This window comes from Pogona vitticeps, chromosome 4, assembly GCF_051106095.1.
Source record: "Pogona vitticeps strain Pit_001003342236 chromosome 4, PviZW2.1, whole genome shotgun sequence".
Taxonomy (NCBI): Eukaryota; Metazoa; Chordata; class Lepidosauria; order Squamata; family Agamidae; genus Pogona; species Pogona vitticeps.
Window position 1 is genome coordinate 218,606,586 of NC_135786.1, and position 11,262 is coordinate 218,617,847.

The following is an 11,262-nucleotide window of genomic DNA, read 5'->3' on the forward strand; positions in this document are numbered from 1 at the left end:
TTGGGAAACTAATCAATAATGGCAGGGAGTGGCTATCATCTTTATTTATAGTCAACAGATAATTACATCATTTAATAAAACACAGATCTATACACTAAAAATACAGGTTTATACAAGTAATAATGGCTAATGCATTTTAAATGATTTTGATAGGTCCTCAAAGTCCCAAATATAGCAAGATCCATCAATGCTGACACTTTCTTTGGTTTTGTTAGTATCAACTATTTGTTCCTGGGTTAATTTACTGCTGATCAATAAATTGTTTTAAAGTTCATTTTATTATGTTTAAAGGATTATACAATTAACATAATGCAATTAAAAGAAAATATTGAAAAATCCCAGAGTCATATCATCCTGGTTTGATTCTGGGAGCCTGAATTCTAAATCATTAAATGAGACATCTGATTTCGAAAACAGACAGAGAGGGTGGCAAAGAAAGAAACAGAAACGGGTACATACTATGTTCCAAAAAATGAGCTAATCCAGGTAAGTCATCGGGATCACAGAAACTGCCAACACAAACAGCAAGGGCAGCTGCAGACTTTAGTAAAGAGAGAGAGAGAGAGAGAGAGAGAGAGAGAGAGAGAGAGAGAGAATGGCCATTAAATCACAAAGCAAAACAAAGTAACATTTTCCCCGTATAAAAAGAAATCAAGCACTATTACTATGCTACCCTATTTCACTATGCATCTCCCACAAAGAGCAAAACAGATCAGAAGTTATAATACCACATTCTTTAATTTTCCCTGCAGTCAAACTTAGGTGAGAATTGTTGGATAGCTCAGTGATTTAGGTATCTGGCCATGGAGCCAGAGGTTGGGAGTTCGATTCCCCATTGTGCCTCTTTAATAACTCCTGGACTTTATGATTCATAAAGGGTCCCTTTCAGCTCTGCAGTTCTAAGAATCACAGACTAGGTCTGGAGTAACATATGCATCAAGAATGCTGATGTCATACCTCTTTAGATGGCAGGAGAGAAAATACAGTTTTTTTCTCTAACCCTATCTGCTTGCTTATCTGTCTATCTAAACTCACTATAAATAAATAAGCAGAGCAAAAAGTGCATCTAAGGAAGGAATGTGTTAGTTTTGCACCTACAGGGATTTTTTTATATGTAGGCTAATATTTAAAAGCCATGGCCTTGTGTTCGCAAAACTTGAGCAGGCCTGTTAATGGGAGGGTGGTTAAGAGGTAGTTATTTCATAGAGTTGCCATACATTGGACATGGCTTTATTAAATGTAACAATGCAGCAGTCATGTGCAACTGCTCCAGCAGCTTCCCACTGCCTGAAATTTCAGTACTTGTTGTTTAGTTGTTAAGTCATGTCCGACTCTTCATGACTTCATGGACCAGAGCACAGAAGGCCCTCCTGTCTTCCACTGCCTCCCGGAGTTGGGTCAAATTCATGTTGGTAGCTTTGATGATGCTGTCCAACCATCTCATCCTCTGTCGTCCCTTTCTCCTCTTGCCCTCACACTTTCCCAACATCAGGGTCTTTTCCAGGGAGTTTTCTCTTCTCATCAGATGGTCAAAGTACTGGAGCCTCAGCTTCAGATTCTGACCTTCCAGTGAGAATTTCAGTACAAACACCCTTAAACAAAGGGTAGGACCTTATGGTGTCACCAGAGGCAGCCCCTTGTGTAACCACTGGGAAACAAAATGTGTTTCCGTTTGTGTAGCTGAGAGAGTGATACAGACCATATGTTTCCTTCACTACCTTCTAAATAAATATTATGTACATAATACATATATGACCTGAATTGTTTTGAACCAGCCAGGTTTAGTATCAACTGGGATACAGATGAACACTCAGACATTAAAGATATTGCACATATTAAAATCCAACCTTTCTCTTCTTTTGGAACCATTTGCCCTAAGAATTGTTTTCCCACCTGAAGACACAGAAATGCATGGCAGTTCCCTGAGTAGCCTCATGAGATCTGGAAACCTTACACTTATATGCTCCACTAGTCACCCAGTGTCTAAATGGTTTTGCAAAATAAGGACCTCAGCACACTTATCTCAGGCCCTGCTGCTGAGGCCAGGCCTGCTGGATCATGGCCCACATATAACCTGCCATTATCTGAATGGTCTTTGTACATGGTGTCTAAGCTACAATACCCTAACAGAAATTCCCTGTGCCTTTTTGGCTGTCAGTGCTTTTAATAGGATCAGCTATAATTCCAGTGCAAGTTTTTGAACTCTGGAGGATTCTTGCACGTCTTTGTGAACAATACTTAAACCTAATAAAATAATTGTGGGTATTTGATTTTGTTTATTTTTAATAGACCAAAATGGACATTTTTGTTTTTACGATTATGTTTTCGTATGCTTCTAACTAACATACCTGTTTTTCTGTACTGCCCATCTTATTTGCATCTTCTTGTTTCACCAGTTCTTCATATATATCTGGGTCCTCATGCAGTGTTCCCCTTCTTCGTACATTTCCAACAGCAGCGTCAAGTACTTCTCCACCAAAATCTTCAATGGTTGCATCACTGCCAGCTTCTCCCCCTCCAGATCCATCTCCAAATTCTTCTCCATTCCCATCTTTTTCCTCATCGTCATTACTGCTGTCTTTTCCTGCAACGGGTTCTCCTTCCTCATCTGTATCATTTTCAGAGGACATCTGTTCCTCTCGTTCCTCTTCTGATGTTTCAGAAGAATTGCAGTCATCAAAAGTTAGATCAGAAATCAACAGTGCATTCAAGCCATTTTTTAACTGAATAAACCTAAAAAATGAAGGAAGCCTGTGTTTTAGATCTCTGTTGTGCCTTACCTGCAATTAAATTGCTTAACAGTTTTTTTTTAACAATAACCAACATGATTCTTGGTTATTATAGGATGATTCTCATTTTATGTTAGTGATTGCTGGCCCTTGCCACAATACATGGGCCAAAATCCTGTTGTTTAGCATACAGGATTAATGACCCTCCCTACAGTAGAGTCATTAAATCAGCTGGGATTTTGGTGAGTTGACTCCTTTTTATGTTCCACTGTTTCAAATCTGTCTATTATAAATGTGACTTACTTTAGCATAGTAAATCAATGGAACTTATATAGGAATTGACTCATCAAAACCCCTTTGATTCAATAGGTATAACTCTAGTATGATTTACTACATATGTGACAGGATTTGGCCAAAATGTCCCAGATTTCTATGGGGCAGGAAATGAATATTAAGCCAGATTTTTTAAAAAAATAAATAAATGAGGGGCTGTTATGACTATATATCACCACAAGAATAAATCTTTCTGCATATAGGGGCTTTTCCAGGCAAGGTAAGTTGGTGTAAACTAATTCTACTGGTGGTTGTTGTGGGTTTTTCAGGCTGTTTGGCAAGAACACGGCCAAATAGCCTGACAAACCCACAACCACCGCTGGATCCTGCAATGAAAGCCTTTGAATTGAATCAACATGTTGACTCATCGAATCCCTTGATCATTCTCCTTGGCTCCTCCTGCAACTTTTCCAGTTCTGCTGTATCATTTTTGAGATGGTGTAACAGTACACTATGTCCAACACAATGGGAGAAGGTATAACAGTCTGTACTAAAAGCCTTTTCCCTTGCCTTGGTTCTTTTATGCTGTACTGCTAAATCATTCAGAATGGTGGAAACCCACGCAGACTATGAACAGCTGAAATTGATTTTAAAAAAAAAGAACTCAAGAACTCATGATAAATAAGACTATCACGCAATATTTCTAGAATCTTTCCCCATTACCAAGGAATACCCACAGCTGACTCCTTTCCCCTGAAATATGGGGTCGTGGTACACAGGCTTCCAAGAGGTCTTGGGCCCCACCATCTCTGTCTCTCTATCTGTCTCTGAAAAAATTAGCCACAACTAGCCATGATATCTTTGGATATCAAGTGAATATGCCTTATTCAACTGTCTGATTTTGTTGTTAAGGTAGCGTGGGATGTTATGCTGTGTATCTTCGAGCTGCATTCAACTGATGGTTTCCCTAATAAACTCTTCAAGATCTGTGACACATTTGATGAGTGGTTTCATGAGTACTGCCCCTCAGAGAGTTTCCATGGCCAAATAAGGTTCTGAATCCAGGTCTCCTCAGTCCTAGTCTGTCATCCTATCTATTGACTCACACTAGCTTGGAGCTTCTCAAATCAAATTATGAAAAGCTCTTATGGTATCTTCAGTGCAGTTTGCCTCTTGTCCTGTTCTATGTTCTTTGCTTACCGGTATTCTTTGTGATCACTGGGGGACTTCACAATGGTTGGGTCTCCCACATTTTTCTTGATCCGGCGCTTCCGTCCGTCTTCATCTTCATCTAAAAACTCAGCCCTGGGACATCTTTGTTCTCTCAGATGCCGTGGGTTTATAGCTGGACAGTTCTCAATCCCAGTGCTGTGTGTTTCTCCAGCCATTGGAACGGGCCCAAAGTGATTTACAAGAGACTAGCGAGCTGATTAGTCTAGATCTTCCTCTCTAGTTGTTGTCTTGCTGTGAAGCAATAACCTCCATCCTTCACAATCAACATCAGTCTCTCTCCCTGTGTCTACAACCCACTCAAGTTCCTACTGGCTGCATAGATTCTTTTAGAGAGAGTGTCTATTTATGACATAAACAATCAAGCAAAGCATGATTCTATGGGGAGAGCTATGGGGAAAGAAAAATAGGAAACCTTGAAAACTCTGCACAGGGCTTTATTCATTCAGAGCTGGAAGATAATTCTACACATAGGGGAGGGGACTTCTGTAGAAAAGGCCTGTTTCTTTGTAGGCATCACCCAACTTAAGAAGGTGGGGGAACATGACAAATCATTTTGAAGATGATTTGTCACATGGTCACATGGGAGGTGGCAGAAGGTGGATTTCTAAATATTGAGCATTCCAGACCTCAAGCTTGAAAACCAGCACCAATAGAGCCTAGAAATAAACCTGGGGACTTCATTACATGATTTAGGACTGATCTGTATATTAAACATCACCCATCATGAGAAGAATATCCTTAACCGCTGAAAATGTATAAATATTTGCCATGTAGTCCCACTCTTACGTGTGAAGAAGTGGACTTGTCCACAAAAGCTCACATTAAAATATAGTGATGACGACTGCCCAATAAAACCAGGCAAGGCCAAGGGTATTCAAACATCTGTCTTTCAAAGATAAAACTTCAGATCTTTTAAAAAACTTTAACACTTTCCCCCTAATTGCTTTTTGCAGCTTTTTTAATTGCCTGTAGTATACCTTGCTGTTTAAGAAAATAGTGAAGTTCTTGTTGTTTTAAATTCCTATGTAAGTACCTAAAGAACTTTTCAAATCAAAAATTAGGATGTCAAAAAGCTTTAGCTAACTAGCCAACCAACCAATCAACAAATGCAGCATTTAACTTTAAGGTGCCACAATGTTTTTGCCTTTTTCCCCCCTTTTCTTTTTGCCTGATATGCTGAAAATGTGTTATTGTCACAGCAAGAGCTTTTCTCACTTCATTTTATTGGCAAGTTGGCTTGCTTTGTTTAGTAATTGGTCTTCAGGAGCGAAACATGGGCTTCATTTGGTTTCTCAGATGCAAACATCTGCCTAAATTATGTTTCTGGAACAATATGATTTCAGCTTTAAAAACAAGCTATCTATAGCTGTAATCTGGCTCTTCTTCTCAGGTAGATAGTATATAATAATATTAGTTCTAGTCTCATAGTTTCTTCTGGATTTTTCCTCAGCTGCCTAGACAAAGCATTTATTCCCACCTTTCGCTTAAATATCACCTCTGTCAACTGTTTTATTTTGAGATTTGCCATACCTCTGTGTGACATGTATTAAAATACCCCCATCACTTGCTTGATAGGATAATAGAAACAGCAACAACTCATGAACTGAGTAGGGTCGCAAGACCTTATTTTATAATCTGGGTTATACACCCTCTTCTCCCCTCCCCCTCATATAGAAGTGAACAAATTGTAAACTGACAGTGGAGAGGAAAGAGGTTTGTTTTGGGGTGGTTCAGGAAACACTTCTGCCCAAAATGAAACGATGAAATATTATTGGCATTGGCAATTTGTATGTGAGCCATAACTCAGATTCCCCAAATCCAATCTTCATCAAACTTAGAGTGAATGAAGACTCTCTCTGGGTTTGGCATCTCTAACTCATGTGGTGGCTATTCTATAGCTCCTGGAAATCCAAAATCACACAAACCCCGAAACAGTTCATTTTGTCGGAAAGCTTGTGAAAGTTTAAGGTTTGTATTTTGTGAATGGTGAACAGAAGGAGGATGTCTATGACATTTCACATTACTCATAAGCATGTTCAAACCACCCATAAGCTCAAACATGTTCTTTTGGACTGCCCTTTTTATAATAGCCCTCAAGCAAGATTTTTAGATCCATTGCTCTCTGGTTATCAAGGGCGCTCTGATAATGCCAAGGTCTGCTTTTTAGTCCAGGGGAAAATTAACCATGTCACTACCTATGTTGCTTCCTTTTTACATACTGTGATTCAAATCAGAGAGGCTATCTCCCCGGTATAGCCCACGGCCGAACCACTTTTCCTAATTCAATTCGACTATGGTTTTATTACTCTCCACAGTTTTTCTAAAGCATTCTGTACTTTTCTGTACATTCATTGGTCTAAAGCATTCTGTACTTTTCAATGGCAATAAAAGTTTGTCTTATGTAACATAGGTTGCAGGGAAAAAAATGACATGTCATCAAAATCCTCCCTCTAGAGATGAACCACAAACTATAATGAACCGTGATTTTCCTGGTTTGTGCCCATATGTACTTGCCACGAAGGGATACTGGTAATAATCTCAGTAACTGCAGAGGCCATTTTAAAGTAACCTTTCAGTACTAGAGATGACAATGAACTGCTGAACTAGCAGTTCATGCTGGTTCATTTTTTTGACCGAATAGGTGCTCAGCCCTGCCTGCTTCAGTGGATACCCACTCAGAGGCACTACTCAGAGGAGGTGGTACAGGGGAAGCTGGGGCACTGCCTTGGCATGGGTGCCTGCCAAAGGAGGAAGGGTTGGAAAATGCCAAATGCCTGTCTGGCTGAAAAATGAACTAGCACAAATGGCCAGTTCGGTGGTTCATGCCTGTCCCTAGTAAACACAAGGGGCTCTAGGGGTCTTATCTATATCAGCATCTATCCATTTATTTGCCTGTCTTTCTGCCTCTCCAAATTATCAGCCATTCAAAGAAATGCTCTAGAAACCACCAGCTACTTTTGACATGTTTTTTTATTGGCAGAAGAGAGCCAATGAGATCTTAAGTAGATGGCAATGATGCCCTCTTGCATTCAAAGCACAAAGATGTAACTGTGAATATTCCTTGTGGTTTTATATTTTAGACATGTGTCTAGATGGGCGGAGTATAAATTTAATAATAAATAATAAAACTCTTTTGTGTTTGCACATGTGGTGAAAACCACACACAAGCAGAAAGAGTTGCTTCTCTTTCTCCTGCTATTGCTGCTAGAAATTTACAATAAAACTCTAAATGCACAAGGCGTGGTTGTTAGTTTTTTCATTATTTTACAAAACAATCTCTGTTTTGCCAACAAAAAAAAGAAGAATATTACAGCTGCACGATGACTAATAGCAGCTTCTCTGCTATCAGTTGGAGAAGGGAAGAAAAACAAGAGTGAGTGATCAAGGTCAGTAAGAAGCACTGGCAAAGATCCATTGTAGGTTTATAGTACCATTATCACCTCTATTTATGTCAAGGAATAAGGAGTGCTGTGGAAGAGCCAACTACAAAAGTAGGGATGAGGGATTTGAGGTTTACAGTGTAATTTATATTACTAATGTATCTTCCCATAGAAAAGATAATCCAATTTAAAACCTGATTTATCTGTTATGGATCACATTATATTTTGCTTACGTTCTGATAGTTTGAGCATAAGAACTTGGATTATGCAGTGTTCTGTGCCAAAGTTCATTTTAATGCAAACTAAAAATACATAATGAATAAACTTTTTATAGTTGTTGGCTAGCTACCCAGTTTGTATTCTCTTATTTTCAGTTCCAATAAAATGGGCATGAAAGCAAAGCTGCAATGGTCAATAACATTTAACAGATACTGTAAAGAAGACAGTTAGTAGCTGATACTATGAGAAGGAAGAAAGTCCATAACAGGCAAAGACCCAAAGAGATAGAGCAGTTTCACCAGTCTTCCTGTGCAAAGTTTACAGTCATGAACGTAGTTCTATTCATATGGAAATACTGCAGTTATATCACCCAATATACCACCATATGCCCCTTTCTCCAACATTTTCATGTATCTAAAAGATGATTTAGAAACTACAGGCCTCCAGGGTTCATGTAATCATGTACAGATGCAGCTGAGAACTATTGGTGATATGGCATAACAAGTTGACCTGGACAGATCATTATGTTGCCATCTTGCATCAAGCTCCATATACCAAAACAGCAGCAACTTAAACCAGGCTTAAGCAGACATGATCTAGATATGGAATCATTTGTATATAACACAGTTAGTCTTTCACCATGCCCATTACTTTGCATAAGGGCTATTCTGAAGATCTGCCCTTAGACAGAGTGAAGGTGGAGGCAAGGTGCCCACTATGGAGACCTCTTTTGTCCTATGGCCCCTCCTTGATGAATGGACGTCCCCCCATCTCTTTCTCTTTTTGGCTTCATACAGCATCCTATTTCTCTCCCTTTGAAATACCAACTGTACCCTTTCTCTGAAATGAGGCTTTTGTGACACTTGACATTTTTTTCCACAAAAAAGTTTCCAGAGGTTAACTGGTTCTAATACTATATACTGCTGCATGTTTCTTCTCTTGTTGAATAGATTTTGTTGTAACCATCTACAAACATGCTTTACTGGAAAAATCCTAGTACGGTATAACAGATAGCCAGAGAGCTTTCCAAGTGAGCAGAGATTGGTAAATTTCTCTCCTCCTAAGCACCTTAATTCAGGCCTTGTGAAGATAAAACAAGAGAATCCCAAGTAGATGATGCTCAGGCCTATTTAAAAAAAGGTCTAAGATAGAAACATTATGAATATATTTGTTTCAGTTCTGTTAAGATGAGCACTTGAGACCAAATATCTTTTGAATCTGGTTGATTATACTCATCAAGGGTGGGTGATAACCACATAAGAATAAGAATAAAAATAAATGTGCCGTCAAGTTAATTCTTACTTATGGTGACTTCTTCCAGGGTTTTCTAGGCAGAGAACATTCAGAAGCAATTTATCATTCCATTCTTCTTGGGGTGCCCTGGGACTGTGCAGCTTGACCAAGGCCACACAGGCTGGCTCTTCTCCCAGGAGGCACCGAGGGGGAATTGGAACTCCCAACCTCTACATCCAGATACCTAAACCAGTGAGCTATCCTGCCAAATAATAAACCTGTTGTTTATTGGTTATATCTCTGTAAGCTGACCTGAATGTACTTCTGAACATTTAAGTGGCATGTTTTCCTTTCTTGCTGGGTGACTTCCTACCTTCTCCATTACCTCCTGTGTTATTAATTAAATCAACTGTACATCAGGGGCAGCAACTGGATTCGCATTGTGGCTAGATTGTAAGAGCCAGCACAGCTGGCATCTTGTCAACACAAGCTTTCAAGTGTGAATGGCTTTGACAGTCTTGCTCCTTAGATTTGCTATTCTCCCATGTAGAAAGATTGAAATTTTTCTTCAGTGTTTGTGTTTGAAAAGCACGGATCTATTTTATTTGTTTTCCTAATGGCGTCTACTCATTAAGTTATTTCTTTCTTTGTGAGGCATTTAGTAGACAGCTTGAAAGGTGGCTAGAAAGAGCAAGAGAAAGGTCATACAAATCAAAGAGGAGGTCTCCTTTGAAACAACAGTACTTTCGAACTGTTCTTCCACTGACCACATCACAGAACTTGAGCTTAGTTCATAAACCTTTTCCCTCTTGGTATTAGGATTTAAACCTTACCTTGGGTCCTCAGTGGCCTAATAATGGTAAGTTAATTGTGGTGGTTTTCCCGAGACCTAAAACAGCAAACAACAAAACAACAAACTACTACTACAGTGTTTCAGTTTAAATTATTTATAGATCAGATTGTAATCAAACCATTAAACACATGCACTTAGTCAATGAAGATATACCAACATCAGACTGCTTTCCATAAAGATAAATTAAATGTTGGGCGATGGCATGTGTTGAAATTACTTAAGGTTTAATTGGACAAAATCCAGTTCTGCAACTTTTTACATTGGCATAAACTGGATTGGTGCACTGGGAACATTTAATTTAATGATAGGAGTTTCTGTCATGGGGCTTTACCAAACAGGAAAAGGATACCAAGATGGGTGGGAGCTTCTGAAAAAAGGAAACTCTAAAAGCACAACTACAAACAATTCCAACAAGAAAAAAATGTAGAAGACAGCAAAAATGACCAATGCTGCTTCACAAAAAGTGCATAAAGGACCTGATAAGATAAAAGGACACATATAGGAAGTGGAAGGAAGGCTGGGATACAAAGGTACTAACAGGTAGCAAGAATTGCAGGATTGTGTTAGGAAGGCAAAAGCTGAGAATGAGGTACGTATGTAGCAAAAGACAGAGAAAATAAACAGTGGCTCAGCTACTCAGTGAGGATGGCAAAATGATAAGAGATGAAAAAGAAAAGACAGAAGTGCTCCAAATCCCATTCAACACTAGTCTCCAAATCCTGTGAGATACTAATCTCCATCTATTCAGCACTGGTTAGGTTTCATTTAGAGCACTGTATACAGTTCTAAGAAGGATGCCAACAAACTGGAGCAAGTTCAAAGGAGGGCAACAAGGATGAGCAGGGGACTGGAAATGGGAAATAGAGAAATGAGCATGTTTAGCCTTGAGAAAAGAAGACCAAGGGAAGACATAATAGTATTTTTCAAATACTTGAAAGGTAGTTATACAGAGGAAGGGCAAGTTCTGTTCCAGATTATCCCAGAGTACAGGACATGTAATAATGGGCTCAAACTAAAGGAAGTCAGATTTAGGCTGATTATCAGGAAAAACTTTGTAACTGTTAGAGCAGTACAACAGTGGAACTAATTGGGAGGTGGTGAGCATTCCAGTTCTAGAGGTATTCAAGAGAAAATTGAGCAGCCATCTGTCAGATCTGCTTTGGTTTGGATTCCTGCATTGAGCAGGGGGTTACACCCGATGGCATTATAGGCCCCTTCCAACTTACTGATTCTCTGAGTGTATGATTCTGTGATTCTAAACTCATGGAAAGTTTCCTATCCCACTCTCATTTGAGGTTCCAAGGCTCCCTAGGGCTCTCTTTTGCCCTCAACTCTGGATCAA

General features: G+C 39.2%; 1 protein-coding gene across 1 annotated transcript in view; it reads right to left on the reverse strand.

The window, feature by feature from the left end:
- The window catches only part of LOC110073801 (nardilysin), a 53,241-nt gene extending 44,450 nt beyond the window's left edge, over nt 1–8,791 (reverse strand). The window contains exons 1-3 of the mRNA XM_020783391.3: nt 4,203–8,791; nt 2,349–2,733; nt 460–541 (exon numbers count right to left, since the gene is read on the reverse strand). Of these exons, the coding sequence (XP_020639050.3) occupies nt 460–541; nt 2,349–2,733; nt 4,203–4,390 (655 nt within the window). The 5' untranslated portion in view covers nt 4,391–8,791. The remainder of the gene's footprint in view (nt 1–459; nt 542–2,348; nt 2,734–4,202) is intronic.
- Between the last annotated feature and the right edge of the window lie 2,471 nt (nt 8,792–11,262).